The sequence below is a fragment of the Podarcis muralis genome, chromosome 2 (genome assembly GCF_964188315.1).
Source record: "Podarcis muralis chromosome 2, rPodMur119.hap1.1, whole genome shotgun sequence".
NCBI classification, from domain to species: Eukaryota; Metazoa; Chordata; class Lepidosauria; order Squamata; family Lacertidae; genus Podarcis; species Podarcis muralis.
In genome coordinates this window covers 68892350-68912253 of record NC_135656.1, presented here as the reverse complement: position 1 = coordinate 68912253, position 19904 = coordinate 68892350, and the positions used below count along the sequence as shown (strand labels likewise).

Below are 19904 nucleotides of genomic sequence, written 5' to 3'. Positions count from 1 at the left end.
CAATAAGAAAGAAAATGAACAAAATAAATCAGAAGTAGTAGAGAGAGTTGGGAGTATAAGCAGAAATAAGGAAGGAGCAGGTCTTTGTAAAGCAAAACATGAAATCAAACTCTAAATCAGCAGATAGCAGTTTTACAAATACCAGCTCAAAAAACAAAACACAGCTATCCCTTTACTAATTTAACTCAAGCCATTAAAATCCAATGGGGGGATGGGTTCAAAGATACCACAATCCCTCTGGAAGATGTTTGAAGTTGGATTTATGGTAAATCTCCAGGAAGGGAAAATTCTGTTATTGTGGGGCAGCCATGATGATACAGGGTGAGGGAGTTGCCTCAGGTAGAAAATTTTGGGATACCCTAAAGAGATGGTTATAGCCACTATATAAAGATTTTCTGTGTCAGGCATCCCTATGCAGTATCTTGCATCATTTCTGAGTTCAGCACTGAAAATATTTTCCTGTTAGGAGAGAATAATTTCATTTCCACTCAAGACAAATATATAGTAGTCACAACACCCTTGGTGATTACAAGGCCATTGCTGGAGGAACTGACAACATAACAGCAAGCTATTCTCATGGCTCCCCAATAATCCTTCTGCATAACACAGTAGAGCTGTTATCTGTTTTTGAGATGCACATTAGCAGAAATGTGTGGACGTCCAACTTAAGCTGGAAAATTTATCTATGCCCTTGAGCCAGTCTTTGAATAGCCAGTCTTTGTAACCCAAAGCAAGACTACTGCTAGTTTGGTACAAAGACTAAAATCACAACAGAGCTGTTCCAAGTAAGAGATGAAAATAAAAAGGCCCCACTGTTGGAAAAGTAGGTCCCTAAGTACATTGTTTTGCGTTTGTTGTTTTACTTCACATTTTATCATAAATGAAGCCTGAAGTAGATTACTTAGAGCCAAAAAACATATTACATGCATGGTTGCATAGAACAGAGTTTGCAAGATTGCATTTAATAGATCTGTGGTATTGTTTGTTTAAAAATGGCCGCCATTACAGAGGAGGCCAGATTAGGGATGCTGGCACACGCAGAAGACTATCAACTTCCTGTCTCTCATCCCACTTTGGTGCCACAACATATTGAATGACTATCACCCTCCCAAAGTTGCTACTTGCCTCAAGAGCTGATCGATGCCCTGAGCAGATGAACCCTACTGAGTCTTTTTAATGGGGACTCAGTACAGACAAATGGGGCCTCACTTACTAGGTGAGAACAGAACCCTTCTCGGAAATCAGATTCAGTCTTGGTACGTCTGACCAAGCTCCATTCCTGCATTTGCTCTTACCCAAGCTCACTTTTGTCAGGAAGGCATGTTGTGATTTTAATCTGCACAGCTGAAGCCCAGCTGCCCCCTCCTCCTCAGCCATGAGATCCCACAGTTGTTACCTTTTGACTATAATTCTTCCCTCATTTCCAGCTGCTAAAGCACATTAAAAGAGGCTAAAAATATACTAAACACTCCCCTGATGTGACAGCATTGCTTTACATGGAAAAGTAATTGCCACCAGGATGGTTCGTGATCATGAGCTGGAGGAGAGGCATCAACTAGATGCTGGCAATCGGAGAACCCCTGCCCTGGAAGCCAAAAGGAAAATGTGGGGAAACTGTGTAGTTCTGACAGGCAGAATGCCACAGCTATTGTGGGCGGTGAGGTATGTTGAAATTAGAGGGTAAGTAAGTACTGCTATCACCTGATTTAATTATTGTCCTTTACAGCTATCGGAAGGAGAGAAATTCTTCATACCAGAGCCAGCTATATCAGCAGTTCCAAAATTCAACACAGCCAGGGATAAGAGGCACTGGACAATAAATTTATAGAATCCCCACAGAAATAAAACTGGATATTCCATAGGTCCCTCTGCAGTGCCTACGATTCTTACACATGCATGAGGTAAATTTCACAGTGGATACCATAACATGTTCCCCATTTTCCTAAGCACTGAGTAGTCCAGAACTAATGTTGACATGCTTTAGTTTCTTTTGGATGAAAGAACACTGGAGGCTTATGATGCCCCGGTAGTGCTTGTTTCTTTACAAATATATAGTTGAGCATATTGGAAGTTAATGGGATCATGTAGCAGGTAGCACAGTCTCTGATCTTGACCCAGATTCCTTTGTTTCTATCTGAATGCTAGCCTCAGCAAAAACTCCCCTATCTGGCTGATTTGCTCTGCTTCTATCTAAAATTGCAAAACTGGCTCCAGACCGTTTCTCTGTCCTCTCCAGTAGCTGTTTTGTGTTACAACCCCAAATTCTGATGCATTACATTCCAGAGTCTTGAGACAGATTCCTAGCAAAGAAGGAACATTTATTATTCTTTTTTTCCAGAGGGCTGGCCACGTTAGCCTCTTGCAGCAAAAATAATAAGAGTATAGTGGCACCTTGCAGACTAGTTAAGTGACATCCCCACCTGAGTACACCTTTGTCAGTCTTTAAGCTGCCATAAGACTCTTTGACTATTTTAAGTCTCTTGCCAGTGATAGGCCCATTAAGAATACAACCCAGATTGCCAGACAATAGTTTTTAGAAGTACTTGATTGGCCATAGAAGTGCACTTAGTGGTGTTTTGGGCCCTGTGGAACACCCTCCCACCAGATGTCAAAGAGAAAAACAACTACAGGTATCTGACTTTTAGAAGACATCTGAAGGCAGCCCTGTTTAGGGAAGCTTTTAATGTTTAATAGACTGTTGTATTTTAATATTTTGTTGGAAGCTGCCCAGAGTGGCTGGGGAAACCCAGCCAGATGGGCAGGGTATAAATAAATTATTATTATTATTATTATTATTATTATTATTATTATTATTATTATCATCATCATCATCATCATCAACACATAACAGACAAACCAGGGTATAATATATGTGGCCAAACATGCAGGATAGAGATCAGGATGTGACCTTTAATAAAAACATATTTCAGCACTATAAACTGCATTGAAATGGCAATGCCAGCATCTAGTTGATGCCTCCAGCATCCTTTTTTGTGAACCGCCCTGAGACCTCTGGGTATACGGCGGTATCGAAATTAAATATTAAATTAAATTAAATTAAATTTGAATGAATGAATGAATGAAATCCAACCCTCATCACATTCTGTGGTCCAGAAAATATAATAGGAGTATCTTTTGGAAACAGCAACCCCAGATGTCCCTTAAAATAAGGCATAATTCTCAATTCTAGGAGGTGCCAGGCTCTTCTTTTCATAGAGGGCTTTCTTGTAATTTTCCTTTTCTTATATTGTTTGTTATTAATGTAAGAAGAACCTGCCGGATCAGATCAAGGGCTCATCTAGTTCAGCATCCTGTTCTCACAGTGGCCAACCAGTTGCCCAGATGAAGCCTATAAGCAGAACACTTCCCCCACTTGTGATTCCCAGCAACTGGTATGCTGTGGTTTTTTAGCGAAAAGAAAATAGGCTGTTCAATCCTTTATTCTTCAGAGTGGAAGACGTTGCAATGGGTGTACACACCCTGAAGCATGTGTGCATGTATGTGTTCAGAAATTATCATGCAGCCCAAAAGCCATGTGCAGGAATAGTCCTGACATTCCTCTCGTGTTTTAAAATTCCCTCAGAATCGTGGGTTTTCAGAATAGGGGAGTTTGTCTGCTGGTATAATAGTCTGGCATTTACAGGAAACAGGCTGTCACCAGGCTGAATCAGTGCAGGGAGATTGTGCCAAATGAAGACACAAAGACAAGGGAACTCCTCTATCTCTGCCATCATGATAATATGTAAAGACCAAACCAGACATTATCTCAGGAAGCATATGTTCCGACTCTCAACTTCACATTTGCCAAGATGTTGGAGAATTGGTTATCTTGCATGCAGGAGATTTCCTTGTGGTGCAGGCCCTGCACAGCAGCTCTTTCCAAACAGTTTATTTCTTTTTCAGTTTGGGGTAAGTCCCTAGCCAATGATTATTTTGTGCCTGTGAACTGCTCTTCTGCCATATGAATGCAGGATAGAGTGTTGACAAAATGAAACAAATGAGGATGGCTACAGGAGAGGGTCTTTCCAGTGCTGGCACCCCCAGAGAGGTCTGTCTTGTACCTACATGATGACTTTTTCAGATGCCAGGTGAAGATATTTTAAGTCATTTTAATGTGTGTTTTTTTACTGCTTTTTCTATTGGTTGTACTGATGTCATTCTCTGTTACCAGCTTTATTCTGGGTTAGATTTTAGTTCCCTATTGTATTTTTTGTTTTTAATTTTTACTTGTAAACCACCCAGAGGACTTTTGTCATTAGCTGGTATATAAATATTGGAAAATATAAATATAAATAAAGTCTCCCTCACTGATCCTCTTAGGCAGAGTTGCCTAAACTTTTTTCAAAGAGGGCCAAATTTGATTAAGTGAACATGCTGACCAAAGTTGTTGAGCTTCTTTTTACAATTTTACCTCAAAGTTGCTGAGCTTTTGGGGGGATTTTACCCCAGGGCATATATGGCCAAGGGGGCTGGATTAAATTGAGTGGCGGGCCCCCAAAATGGACTTTGCTCCATTACACCTGCATTGTTTTCACAAGTGCCTCAGCCACAGAGTGGTGCTTAACTTCTACACCAGCCAATTTTACCCATAGTAATTTCCCCCAGACTTCCCCCCGCAAAAAAAAACCCCAGCTGCAGTGAGGCAGGGGATGATTAGAAACTGCCAGGGTCCATTTGTAGGGAATAATCTGTAGCCAGAAGGTGGGTAAAGCCCTTCTTTCTCGCTCCTCTCCTTAGCTTTACAGTGGCATTATAGGGTGGCAGCCCCATTGTTTTGCTGTTAACAACTGGTTCTGTCCTTAGCTTGTGAACTTTGAGATTAGACATTTGGTGGTGGAGCCTGCGGGTCATGGAGGCTACACGACCTGAGATCCCTTCCTTCTTGGTAATTTTATGTTTTTGCTGAATAAAGGTTATTATTTTGAGGCCAGAGGGAGTACCGGAAGGAGGTAAATGAATGTTTGTAGTACAAATAAAGTACCAGTTTCTACTAAGGAACAGAGATGTAGTTATTAATGAATATTGCTTTCTTGCTTCTTTACTTCAATCTTTCAAACAACTTTACCTTCTGACTTGGTTTTTCTGAGAGGTTCATCCCGGGACAGGGTACTGAAGTTAGTCAAGGTTCTGCTATGACGTCCCATGCACCAGTAACCTGGATCTCTGCTTCCAGAGACACAGGGCCAAGTGCATAGATATGCCTATGACTTCACGTACAACAATGTCTGTTTCCAAGTGTCTAGTTTGAAGGCCAGTTTCCCTTATTCTACATGGATGGTCAGAATTCCCTTCTTCGTCCATAGAATAAAACTATCCGCAATCCATGTTGCAGTGTAATATTTGTTCCACCAATCCCCAAACCACAATCCTGTTCCGTGTGTATATATACACTTTAAAGAAGGGCTCATTCAGAGCATAGATCAAATTGCTGCAACAGGAACAGTCTGTTTCTGTATAATTAACCCTTAGCGGAACTCTTGTTCTGTAGATGCTTAGACCTGCCAGGACTTGCCAGTTACAGAGCCCTGCAGCTAACACAACAGCACTTTGATATATATCACTGTGAGTCAGGTTGTGAAACCCACTGAAGTCAATAACAGGAAACAGAATTGGCCAAAGATGAAACGTTTTGACTGTATGAAGCATCCCAAATTCCCAGCCATTTGCAGGTCAGGGACTGGAAAGCTGCCTGGGATTCCAGCTCTGGCTCTCTGGTGTAATAGTTCCAGCACTGCTTGAGCTGCAGCGTTGTTCTGAGCAATTATAGGCTCAAAATAATGCAACCATGGGTGGCTTCCTGCAGGATTCTTCCTCGCTTCAAAAGATTATTCACTCAACACAAAGCTGAACACTCTCCCCCCGACCTTTGCTTCCCCACAGAAATCTTGGCCGTGGAGAATAAGTGGGCGAGTTGATAACAGCCCTGTAATTCCAGTCAGCAGTGGCAGAATCTCAATTTCCTGCAAGATGTCAAGAGGTTTTTCAAATAGCTCTGATATTGCTACAAAAGATAGTGTATATGTAATAGGAAGAAAAAGAATAGTGCTTGAATGTTGTCCCCAAACTTGAGACAGGAAGTAGGAAGGCGTTTAGGGTTGTATTGGGGCCAGCCCAAGATACATCCCTACTCTAAGGGAAGGACAATATGGCATTCTCTCTGCCACACCAATTTCCACATACAGAAACTGACCAGAGTGGCAGCTGAATCTTACTTTAGCACTGGTGATTGATGGGACCACCAGTTCCTCCACCACATCAGACCACCAGTTCCTCCACCACATCAGAGGACAAGCTAACTTTACAGGGCAGGCCATGTGGCACACACAGCACTATCCTCCAACACTTTGCTGCCAGTCCCTAGCATCCTATGCATGTTACTGAGTTCGGTGGGACTTACTGCCATGTAAACATGCATCATATTATAGCCTCACTTTGCTGGTATGGGTGGGATGGCTATGGCCCCTGCAGCCAGTGCATATTCTGTTCATATTTTGTTATACAGCTATCTACACACTCGGGTGGCGCTGTGGGTAAAACCTCAGTGCCTAGGACTTGCTGATCGTAAGGTCGGCGGTTCGAATCCCCGCGACGGGGTGAGCTCCCTTCGTTCGGTCCCAGCTCCTGCCAACCTAGCAGTTTGAAAGCACCCCTAAGTGCAAGTAGATAAATAGGGACCGCTTATAGCGGGAAGGTAAACGGCATTTCCGTGTGCTGTGCTGGTGCTGGCTCGCCAGATGCAGCTTCGTCACGCTGGCCACGTGACACGGAGGTGTCTTCGGACAGCGCCGGCTCCCGGCCTCTTGAGCGAGATGAGCGCGTAACCCTAGAGTCGGTCACAACTGGCTCGTATGGGCAGGGGTACCTTTACCTTTTTACACCTCAACCAGCTGTGCCAAATACATTTAGATTTTAACAGTTACTGTTGTTCAGTGTAACAGTGCCCTGTGCAGAGATTCCACATGACTGGAAGTCTCAGGGAATTTGGAGGAGTAACAGCAATGTCCGTTTACCTGGAAAATACGCTTTGTAAAACTCTGGATTTGGGGGGAAATAAGTGGGCAGTGGCAGCCTGAATGCGCACAAGAACTGCCAAGTTTGCAATGTGATTCCCAAGAAGCCTAATACTCCAAAGCAAGCACCCATCCTTGGGCAGACATACAACTAAATTTGGCTTGGCAAGCCCTTTCCCTGTTCCACCATTCCATTATGCGAATGAGACATGACACAGTTAATGGCTCTGAGTCAGCCTTGCTCCCTCCTAGTGGAGTTCTGGTTTTTGTTACTTTCCGTCCCCTCCCCAGCTGTCACAGGCTTGTGAAGCCGGATCGGGGGCGTGTTGTCAGGGAGCCTCCTGGCTGGGTGTGATGGTTACACCTGGGAGGGATGCCAACACCACCACGGTTCAGTTCAAAACAGGAACCCAGGCAAAGCACCTTCTGGCTTAGTAATTACATGCTGTGCTCCTAACACATGCTCCACACTGGGTGTTTTCTCCTCCAGCTACACATGCGCCAAAGCTTTCCAAAGCCTTCCCTCATTCCCAGCCCTCCTACGTATTCCCAGGCATACACAGCAGCCCTGACCTAGAAGTCTCCTTCCTAATGGGGGAAGGACCACAGCTCAGTGGTGAAGCATCTCTTTGCAAGTGGAAGATGCCAGGTTCAATCCTCTGCCCCCAAACCCAGAGAGTCACTTCTAGTCAGTGTAAAAAAGGTAAAGGACCCCTGGATGGTTAAGTACAGTCAAAGGCGACTATGGGGTTGCGGTGAGGGAGCCAGCGTTTGTTCACAGACAGCTTTCCGGGTCATGTGGCCAGCATGACTAAACCGCTTCTGGTGCAATGGAACACCATGATGGAAGCCAGAGCACATGAAAACACTGTTTACCTTCCCGCCACAGCAGTACTGTACCTATTTATCTACTTGCACTGGCCTGCTTTTGAACTGCTAGGTTGACAGAAGCTGAGACAGAACAATGGGAACTCACCCTGTCATGGGGATTTGAACCACCGACCTTCTGATCGGCAAGCCCAAATGGCTCAGTGGACTGATGGTCAGACTCAGTATAAGGCAGCTTCATATATTCCTGTTCCTAACCCTCACTCCCCAAAATACAATCTTAGACCCTTATTCTGTTGAACTTGCTCCCATCATATCATCTCACTCCTGACCAATGGTGTCCTTTCCCAACAATGCATCTGCAGACTAACACATGTACACAAAAACATGTAGTCAGGGATAGCTAATGTGGTGCCATTAAGATGTTGTTGGACTCCAACTCTCATCCGCCAATGGTCAGGGATGGTAGGATGATCAGCCCCAGGTACCATGGTCAGTGGTCACTGAGCTACCCTTGATACAGCTCTCAATATAAGTTCTGTCTTAATATTTTGGTCACCAATGAACCTGTGGCTCTCCAGATGCTGTTGCTCCCCAAACCACTGACCACTCACAAATGCTGGCTTGGGCTGATGGGAGTTGGAGTCTATCATCTGCTCTTTCTTTCCAGTCCCACTCCCTTTTGTGCCTTGTCTATTCTTTATACGCCTAAGAACAAGACACATTTCTCTCTCTTAATTCATGTAAGCCACTTTGGGAAACAATAATTGTTTGAAAAGTGGTATAGAAGTATTTTAACAATACTTTTATGGGGATTTGAAAGGAGCATGGCTGAGGGTGGAGTATAAGCCAAATCTCCATTAACATGACACATTAATGTTAGATCAGAGTTGGACAGACTACAGACCTGACTCTGATTTTATTTTTTACTAGATCGCTAAGATCCACTAACCAGAACCAGATATGAAATGGGGGTTCATGGGGTGGAGCTAATAACCCAGGAGCCATAGACTGCATTTTACATGTCGGAATCTACACTTACTACAAAATACAGATCAGTAATTCTAACAGCCTAACTTAGGGGGAGCTTTTTTCTGTTTCTGTTTTTAAATAACTATTAAAGATAAACACTTGCTGATCTACTGTTAAGTCATCCATTTTCCAGTCTGTAGATCCCAATCTATTTTCTGCCTTTGCACTAGAGCAAGGTCTGTGTTCAATTGCTTGCTGGCCTAATGGTTAATATAGCCCAGCTGCTCTACCTGTGGGTCCTTTAAATACTTCCATGCAAAGTCATGTATAGCTGCCAGTGTGGTGCCTGCAGTTCCACCTATGGTTCCTGTGAAAGGTCTCAATAAACCCTCCAAAACTCACAGTACACAAGAGAATGTTTGCCCTTCCTGGTCAATTCCTGTTTGCACTATCTCATTGAACACTCTCCCCTAAACATGCCCATATTTCACTGGGTGCCAGGATTGGACATCCACCCTTCTTTCCATACTGACCAGGGGAGGGGTGCAAAGAGTTGCTCTCCATGAACAAGTGCTGGGCCTTTTCCCATCGTTGTGGGTAGCTGCTGTTGCGAGGCAGGGTCCTATCTATCTGCTCATGAGATGTGGCAGCCATTTTGTGATGTGCCACACACCTTAAGGCAGTCATTTTATGTTGGGCCACCACCGCCCCTCCAAGGCAGCCATTTATTGACAGGCACCCATGGCACTTTCTCATAATTCCAAATGCTCCCACTGGCCCCCTGATTTGAGCTGTCTTATAAAAAACAAAAACAAAACCCAGCATTGATTGGGTCTCCTATTCCTCTCAGTTGTCTTAATTGTACTGTTTTATAGAACAGGCTCTTCCATGTGTTTAGAGATATTTATGACTTTGGTAAATGTTACAAACGCACTCTCCTCGGACCAACTACACCTTACTTCAGAAAATGCATATGTCTAGGACTGCCATATGTCCAGAATTTCCCGGACATAGCTGGGATTTGACCTTCACAAACATTGTCTGGGCGGAAATCGCTTTAATGTCCAGATTTTCACTTTTTGAAATATGGCAACCCTATCATAGAAAGGCATACAGAAAGAAGAACAGTGTTTCCTTTGTCTCCACTCGTTGGGTATTGTGCTTTCGTCATTGAGGTTTTTCCAGCAGTAGTACCTAGCAGCCAGGTGAAAAAGAGGACAGATCTCGTGCACATTTTAATTATTGTATAGAAGAGAAAGCTTCAGCAGGTATAGTTGGAATGACAACCTGCGTCTGCTGATATGTCTTCCTCTACACAATTATTAAATGTGCAGGGACCTTGTTGTTTTTACACCTGGCTACACCTGGTGCATCATAGAACTGTTGAGTTGAAGGGGCACCAAGGGTCATCTAGTCCAACCCCCTGCAACAAATCTCTCATCCCACAATTACAAACATATTTGGGTTGGGGGAATTGCAACCACTTTGTAAATCTTGGTGGCTTTTTTAGGCCTAGCATGCCTAGGGCAAGAGGGCATACCCCTTTTGCTTGAGCACAGAAATACCCACTTTGTCTCCCTCACATATTTTTGTTACGCCTTACACATTTTTGTTACTATTTATGTGTAACATAAATTCCTTCATAATCTCAGCACTTGATTAGTGTAATGTGATCTACATAGGGTTGCCCAAGTCACAGCTGGTGCAGTATGTAGCAGCCCATCGCTTACTGGACAGGGTTCTGGGAGCACAGTATATCACCAGTAGCAATCTGTAGCCTGTGCTCTCTAACATCCTAAGCAAGCATGGATCCAATATTGCTTTAAGGTAGCTTCCTTCCTCAGTTCCTATCCTACAGGGTTGTAGTGAAGATGAATGAAAGCAAGGAGTGTTATGTGCACTGTTGTTGTGTTGTTGTTTAGTCATTTAGTCGTGTCCAACTCTTTGTGACCCCATAGACCAGAGCACGCCAGGCACTCCTGTCTTCCACTGCCTCCCGCAGTTTGGTCAGACAAACTACCGAGCCTTAAATGGGCTAGCAACATGACTAAAATAATAAATCAAGGTTAAGTCAGATGGTTCTGGGAAAAGCAGTCTCAGACTCAGGGTTGCTTAGAGATCACAAAATTGCACTCTTTGACAGCAGTGGGGGACTGGTGAAGAAGGCTAGAAAGTAGTAGTTTTGGTGGAGAAAAGAGACAAACCAAAGAAATAAAATGACGCATCAGAGAATTTTGGTACCATATAATATAACCACAAGCCTTAGGAGAGATGGCTTTATGAAAAACTGAATCTAGATACTTAGACAATGTTTTTGTTTGTTTGTTTACAATTAGAATAATAGAATTGTTGAGCTGCAAAGGACCCAAGGAGTCATCTAATCCCGCCCCCTGAAATACAGGCAAGAACTGAACTTAGTTGGCCACAAATCATCAGTGACATAGTAAATTGATGCCAACCCTAGGTTATCTGTTAACAAAGTTGTTTCCAGCTCAGTAATTACACAGTACTTGCCTCACCATGGGGCTAAACACACAGAACATTAATTATTGTAGCCATGGCATATCATAAATCGCATTCTTTAAAACATAAAATATTATAATTACACATGTGGAAAATATAGGCATAGCTCTGTATTGTTTAGGGTTTGCGTTTTAAAGATTACAAGCAGTACGAAGACTCCAGAAATCCAATGAAAACTCCCAGAATACTGGTGGTTTTATTTGCTCTTCTGCAGTGACAAGTGGAACCTTCAACAAAATTGTGCAATATTTCCTCCTTCCTAAGCAGAGTGTTCCTATTGTGGGTTACAGGCAATATTCTCTCCAAGCAGGGCATTCTGCTACACTGTACCACCACCACACCACCACTTTCCATTTCCTGACATTCATGGCTACTGAGCATGCTCAGTCCTTATTTGGCTGGTGTTTTTTTTTTTTTTTTTTTTTGGTGTTTTTTTTGGCAGGGGGAGACAGTTGATAACTTTTGGTTGTTGTTGGTTTTTTTAAAATGGTTTTGTACTTCTGTAAATTTCAGGGTTCTTCTGAGCATGGTGAAACACTCTCTTGTTTTGCCATGACTCCATATTGACTCTAGTCCTGTAGACACTGATTTCACTGTTTGAGGGAGTGAAGATTTCAGTCTTTATTGCAGAAATGACAGAGAAAGCAATACTATGTATTATATTTTTCCAGAATTACTCTTTGATTACTGAGCATCACCACTAGTAGCCTTAGCAGCTGAACGTTAAGCAGAAAAGGTGGGAATTTTGTACTAACAACAGCCAGAGGCGCACGTAGGTTCCCTTGCGCCCTTGGCATGAGTTGTACCGGCACCCCCTGCCCCTGGGTCCCCTTTGCCTTGGCAAGGAGATGTATTGGCATCTCTGAAGCTGCAAGAGACCATGGACCAAAAACTCAAAAAGTTTGCTTTTCATAGCTTTTGGGTTGCGCCAGTGCCTGCCCACCTTCCTGTGGGATCATGTAGTCAGTCGGACTCCTAGCCACTCTAAGCCAGAGTGGAGACGTGCTATTTTCGTGACCACCAACGCCTGCGCCCTGACAACAACAGAGCAAAACATACGGAATCAGAAAGAAGAAATTTGCTCGATAGAGGGGTGTGGCTAATAATAGCTCCGCCCACCTGATTGTCAACCTCAAATTCCACATTCTCGAATGGGCATTCCTTGCTTTACTCTAGGTGCCATTAAGGCAGTGACGTGGATGTCAGTTGAATTGGCTACATGGAGCTGGATGCAAACCAGGAGGGAACAAAGTCCTTGCCGGTGATCGGGTAAAGAGTTGTTCCATCTCTCTAGACAGCTAAATGTTGACTCAGTCCCACCTCAGCCTAAGAAGACCAGCTATTATTATGTTTGTAACCTCACCCTCAAAGACTTTCAGGGCACCTCCAATGGAGTTTCCCCAGGTTAACCTCACAGTAACCCTGCAATTTAGATTAGGAAAGGAGATTTGGATGGGGAGAGAGCTGGGTTCAAAGCTCTGCTGCAACAGGAAGCTCACTGGGTGAACATGGAGAACTGGGCCAAAACTAGTGAAATGAATTCCAATAGGGACTAATGGAAGATTCTGCACTTTGGCAGGAATAGCCAGCTGCACAAATATAAGAGGAGGGACATCTGGATTGCCAGTAGTGCAAATGAATAGAGTCTTTGTAGATCACAAGCTCAACATGTGATGCAGCGGCAAAAAAAGTGAATATGGTACTATTATAGGCTATATCAACAAGGTATAGTGTCTAGATCAACGGAACTAATAGTACTGCTTTGTTCTGCCTTGGTCAGACCACACCTGGAATACTGTGTCTATTTCTGGGTGCCACAATTTAAGAAGGATATTGACAAGCTGGAATGTGTGTGGAGGAGGGCAAACAAGATGATCAGGGGTCTAGAAACCAAGCCTTATGTGGGACAGTTGAGGGAGTTGGGTATGTTTAGCCTGGAAAAGAGGCAACAGAGAGGAGATATGATATCCATCTGCAAATATCTCAAGGGTTGCCACATGGAGAATGGAGCAAGCTTGTTTTCTCCTGCTCTGGAGGGTAGGATTCAACCAATGGATTCAAGTTACAAGAAAGGAGATTCTGACTACGCATCAGGAAGAACTTCCTGCCAGTAAGAGCTGTTAGACAGTGGAACGGACTCCCTCGGGAGGTTGTGGACTCTCCTTCCTTGGAGTTTTTTAAACAGAGGTTGATGGCCATCTGTCATGGATGCTCTAGATGAAATTCCTGCATTGCAGGGGGTTGGACGAGATGACCTTCAGGTCTCTTCCAACTCTACAATTATGCGATTCTGTTATTCTATGACTTTCTTCACAACCGCCACTAACTAATAAAAGGATTTATCTTTGCAGGGTGGATGAGGACACAGAAAAGGAGCATGCCTGGCACCCTACCCACCTGCAGCTGACTGTCCTGCGTGCCTGCTCTCTACGCTCCAAGGGCGCCACTGGCACCAGCAACCCCTATGTTGTGATTCAGCTACAAAAGCAGAAGTTCAGGACCTCCATAGCACTACACAGCCTAAGTCCCGAATGGCATGAAGAGTGTACATTGCAGCTGCCCAGTGTGCTGGATGACTCAGAAGAGAATGGCCTCATCCTTACCGTCATGCACCAGTCCTTGCATCATTTTAACCAGTTCCTCGGCAGAGTATGCTTGCCTCTTGCCCAACTTTTTCAGGACAAAACGAAGAGAAGAAATGAGTGAGCATCACCTGCCAGCCCTGCATCTATCTCGTGAAGTCAGGCTATGGATAACCAACACAGTGTCCTTCAGATGCAATTTCCATCAGCCACAGCCAGTTTGGCCAGTGGTCAAGATTGATGGCAGTTTTAGTCTAGAGGACACCATGCTGGTTAACCCAGAGTTCACATTTTTGAGCCATGGGGTGGCATCAGGCAAGAAGTGTAGGAAGATATACTTTGGAGGTGATGGCCCATAAGAAAATGGTCAGAGCCATAAGCAGCAAAAATGTGGCAAAGCCTTTTAAGAGGTGCATCACTGCACAGCCGAGGCAGCAATGCAAATGTCATGCACACACAAACATGTGCACACAAGAAGATGTTGGACGAAAACTGGCTGCAAACTAACTAACCCATAGCTCCCATAAAAATGCATGTATATTGAAGGGCTATGTAAAAGTGCCAAATTTTAGCTGGGATTGTAATATTAGAAAGTACTTGGGAGGAAAGGAGAGGGTCTTTTCCATTGGGGCTCCCCATTTGTTGAATGCTTTCCTGCTGAAGTCCACCGGGTACCATAATTAACATTCCTCTGGCTCCAGCTAGAAACTTATCACTTTCCAGGCATTTGATAGCAAAATTGTAATTATCTATTGATGGTGTGCTTTTATTGGTTTTATTGTATGGCTTTTCTTGTAATGCATCCCCTCCCCCCAATTTTGAGCTACGCTTTATGCTTTTAACATTTTGTAAATCACTCGTAGGCTCCTTTTGTGGCAAGCTATTAATTAACAGCTGACTGGAGAAGCAAGAGGGAGGATTCTGTCTTCTTCAGAGCTGGTAGGGAAGTTTAGCATATGGATGAGATTTAATACACTTATCCAGTCACGCTCTTTGAAATGCCCAGTTGCAGAATCTGGCAGGCTCCACCTTCAGCAAACCACCCAGGCACACCATTTTTTTAGCATCTCCAATGCAGAATAGGGCACTTCACATTTTCCAAAATGTAAGTTGCAGAAATTAGCCTGTAAGCAAACAGGAAACTGGTAGGCCGAAAGATCCAGCCAAGTGCTGAGGTCATTGCAACACACACCCAAATTGGAAATTTAGAGGAGTTGCAAACTTCTCCTCAGCAGCTGCCAAATGACCAGTTTACAAAATGGTTACAGTCACACTGTGGTAAGTTACAATTTGGTCAATATTCAACCACAGTACAGTGGTACCTCGGGTTAAGTACTTAATTCGTTCCGGAGGTCCATTCTTAACCTGAAACTGTTCTTAACCTGAAGCACCACTTTAGCTAATGGGGCCTCCTGCTGCTGTTGCGCTGCCAGAGTACGATTTCTGTTCTCATACTGAAGCAAAGTTCTTAACCTGAGGTACTATTTCTGGGTTAGCGGAGTCTGTAACCTGAAGCATATGTAACCTGATGCGTATGTAACCCGAGGTGCCACATTATATGACAGGGGAAACCAACAGTGCCCTCCAGATGTTGTGTCGTACGACTTCCATCACCCTCAGCCAGTACACCCAAAGGTCAAGAATCGTGAGTGTAGTCCAGCAACATCTGCAGGGAGCTGTGTTGGCTGCCCCTGCTCTAGAGCATCCTTCTGCAACCCAGTGCCCTCTAGATGTGTACTGTAACTCCCTTTAGCCCAGGGTTTCCCAAACTTGGGTCTCCAGCTGTTTTTGAACTACAGCTTCCATCATCCCTGACTGCTGGTTGTGCTAGCTAGGCATGATAGGAGCTATAATCCAAAAAAAAAAAAAAAAGCTGGAGACCCAAGTTTGAGAAATACTGCTTTAGCTCAAGTCAGTCGCTGTAGTACAGGATTGTGCAAAACATCTGGAGGACACCAGGTTGAGGAAGGTTGCCCTATTGTGTTACCACATAGGTGCCAAGAAACAACCTGGTGGCTATGTTCTGTCTCTTCTAACCTAGACAGTACGCCTCTGAATACCAGTGGCTGAGAATCACAAGTGGAGGGAGTGCTATTTGGCTCTGTTCCTGCTTTTGTGCATCTCATAAGCATCTGGTTGGTTATTGTGAGAACAGGATGCTGGATTAGATAAGCCTTTGGCCTGATCCAGGAGGGCTCTTGTTAGATTATTGGTACTGCAGTGGTAACCCATAGAGCCAGGGTAGACTGTGTGCAACTCTTCCGATCTTTCAGGCTACAGTTTGAGTCACCCCTGCTCAGTGGCCAAACTGGCTGGGTCTGATGGGACTTGTGCTCCACAACACCTGGAGGGCACCATGTTGCCTCTCTCAGCAGTAGAAGAGTGGCAAGTTAGACACCTGCCATAGAGGCCATTGCCTTATCTCTCTGCAGGTGGTTTGTGCTGCAATCTCGACCTGGCAAGAAGGAGAAGACAAGAGGACAGTTGCAGCTGGACATTCAGTTCTTACAGATCTCATCACAAGCCAGTGAGCCAGCGTTAAACTCTCGTGGGCCCTGGGCTTTATTCTCCAGATTCTATGGGAGCAGGAAGGGCAGACGGTACAAGGTGTACAAAGAAGCTCCGTCTCAGTCACCCAGCTTGGTATGTGAAGCAGGACAGAACCTGTCCCAGTTACTGAGTTCTCTTCTGCAAGGGGTGCAGGCCCTTTCCTTTTTCAGCCAGAAGAAGCTGAATGCACTTGGGCCGTAAACTCCACTTTATAAGCAGTTGTGTAAACAACGTGCATAACTGGCAAAGTGTTCCTAGAATGCAAAGGCAACCCTGTTGGCCCACAACCATCATTCAGAGGGCCTTCTTGGTGGTGGCGCCCGTTCTGTGGAACGCCCTGCCGCCAGATGTCAAGGAAATAAACAACTACCTGACATTCAGAAGACATCCGAAGGCAGCCCTGTTTAGGGAAGTTTTTAATGTTTGAAGTTTTATTCTGTTTAATATTCTGTTTGGAGCTGCCCAGAGTGGCTGGGGAAACCCAGCCAGATGGGTGGGCTATAAATAATATTTATTAATCAATCAATCAATCAATCAATCAATAAATCATTCAATCAAAAACCCACATTAGGGTAATACTGTTATGTGGCCAATCAATATGTCAAAAAACGGTGTGCAAGCTTTTCAGTTCTCCAGAATTCTTCATCAGGCAGACAGTAAGCAGAGCAAATGGTGGGTGGGAGGAGGTGGCAGCTGGTGGTAAAGTCATCACTGTATGAGTCTTTAGATGGAGTGAGGTATGAGACTACAGACGTTCAAATGAGGCTGCATTAGGTATTAGGGAGGCATCAGTTGCACCATAGCCTCTTGGGAAGCAGAAACCCCTCTTGGTCTACTGCCTTAGGCTACAGTCCTATATACCCACTGACTAGTAGTTAAGCATCCCTGGACTCAGGTGTGCTGGTCAGCCAAGTAATCCTGTTCCTCAAATAGAATAATACTGAGCAAGACTTCCTGAATAGTGACTAACCACCAAGGCCCACTTTGTTTCCATTCCTTGCAAATGGTGACAGACTTCACTTCCCTTTTTGTTGGTTAAAAAACCCAAAACATTTCTCTAATAGGGATAAGAACATTGGGAAGAGAGAAAACCTAGTCAACCACGTCCTAGTTCTCTTTATCAAGCATCTCACTATAAGCATCATTTCTGGCTGGGGATGGTAGGCAGTGATCCTGGTTGGGCACATTTGAATAGTGGTGAATTAAGCTTCAGAGCTGCTGCCTTAACTGTGTATGCTTCCCTTTTATACAGACAAACGACGAGGATTCATCTTCCTCCAGTATGACCACTGAGCTAGAGGCCTCATCAATGAAGTCTGGATCCAAGTGCGGCAGCTCCTTGCACATGGTAGCAGGTGACTACGGAGAGGAGGAAGTGCCCAAGCTGTATAAGGCAGCACTGTGAACACCTTACCAACTGGAGGGAGTTACCTCCATGTAGATGTTGCCAATGTAGTACCTTCCAGATGTTGTGGACTAGATCCCACCATCCCTGGCCACTGACCACGCCTGCTGGAGCTGATGGGAGTTGGCATCCAATATCTGGAAGGCACAACTGCAGGAGGCTGACCTGTGAGATCGCTTTTCACAGGCATGCACTAGTTCCAACCTTGCTTTAGAAAAGGAGCAACTAATGTAGTAAACCTTTAAGATCTGCAGTGCAAACTGAACTGAAACATAGCTGACCCTCTTTCTCCAGGGAAGTAGACCCAAACTATTGCTTAGCTGATCAAACAATTGCTAAGCTGTGTTATCATTGGTGAGCCCTTTTATTTCATAAATGAGACAGCATCCCATCTTCAGCAACTGGCTATTACCCACCCACCACTGCTGGCCACATTCAGCAATGGTGAGAGGGTCTCCAAGTCAGTGCCAATCCCGTCACATATCTCTGCCTGCCACACGTGCTCCATGCTAATCTATGCCTCACGTGTGCTTTCAGTACATGAGGGTTTGCTCATTCAGATCAGTACCTACTTCTTGCCCACCCTCTAAAGTCTGAGGACAGGCTGACAAGCCAAGAGTTCCACTGTGCACTCTCCAATTTTGCCCTGGTTCTTTTAGCTACAAGTAAGTGGAAATTGTATGACATGCCTAAAAAATAACAGTTTGTCACTCTCTCTCTCTCTCTCTCTCTCTCTCTCTCTCTCTCTCTCACACACACAGAGTATGTGACATGGGGGAATGTGTGCTAAGGGAACTTTGGTTTTGCACTCGGAATAAATTATGCATATCAGTTTGAGTTGCGTTACTCAACTGCACTGTGGATTGTCTGCAAAGTCTGGAAGATTTAGACAAGGACTAGATTAGTTGGGAACAGCAAAGCAGTCAGCACATATAGAAGCCTAGAAGTCAGGGGAAGTTGCTAAAGGTGCACCACCGCCAGCTGAAAGTCAATCTTGATTTCCATGTACCCCTTATGGGGTGCATGGAACTGATTTTTTTTTTTAATCATGCCCTGCACTCTGTAGCAGATACTGGGAATGGGCACCCCAAGACACCTATGACATATTTTGGGAGCTCTTTTCACAGAGTTCTAGAATCTCACATCTACTAATACATCACACTCCAGCTGCAAGCAAGCAATGAAAAGTTTTGTTAAGTGGGAACTGCTTTTGAGGTGTAGAAAATCACAGTTCTGTAACCCTTTTGACTCTACCCCCACCCTTTACAGCAACCTCGGCTGGCAAAAAAACTACCTCCAAAACTCAGCTGCAGAAGCTTATTTCGTGCAACTACAAAGAACTCACCCCTGATGCTAAGAACCTGGCAGCCAACTCAAGTCAGTCTGAGCACCCAAGTACCCTTGAACAGTTCAGCAGCATATTTACTCAACAGCGCAAGAAAAAATCTAAGCCTCTGAAAGAGGAGAGGAACCTGGAGGCGGCAGGCATTTCTATGGAGGCTTGGCAAACATCTCTTCCACCTCTCCACGTTGCAGGGCCCAGTGACATCCCTCCACGTGCACAGACCCTTCACCTGTCGACAGTCAGCCTCCAGCAGACAACCAGCACTGCTACAGCCAGCTCTGTGACCAGGCACTTCCACAGGTGCCGCATGCACCTGAGTAGGAGCTATCAGTTCTTTCGCAGGTGTTTTGGCCTGGTTCCCTGATGCTGGGGGGTCTGTCTTTTGTCTCTCGTTCTCTTGGCGAAGGAGATTTATTGGAATAGTCACAGTGTACAAATGCATCATATTCAGACAATATATCTCTTTACTTGTGTGGCTAGTTTCTTTCATTTTTAAGGCGTGCCAGGCAACATCAGGGCCAATCAGGGATCTGAAGAATGGGTTTGGATAAGGGTTTCGGATTAGAAAGATTTAATGGGCCAGAAAAGGGAGACTGTGCAAATCAAAATGCCAGATACAGTGGAACCTCGTGTCACGTACCGTCCTCCCTGCAAACGCTTTGGGTTACGAGTTCTGCTAACCCAGAAGT

General features: G+C 44.5%; 1 protein-coding gene across 1 annotated transcript; it reads left to right on the top strand.

Annotated features, from left to right (window-relative positions):
* Positions 1-13643: 13643 nt before the first annotated feature.
* LOC114590866 (uncharacterized) lies at positions 13644-19579 on the top strand (the record flags this gene model as incomplete). Its single annotated transcript, XM_028717445.2, has 4 exons — positions 13644-14035; positions 16348-16558; positions 17718-17820; positions 19140-19579. Coding segments are annotated over 4 exons (1146 nt in total), but the record flags the coding sequence as incomplete, so codon positions are not given.
* Positions 19580-19904: the final 325 nt, after the last annotated feature.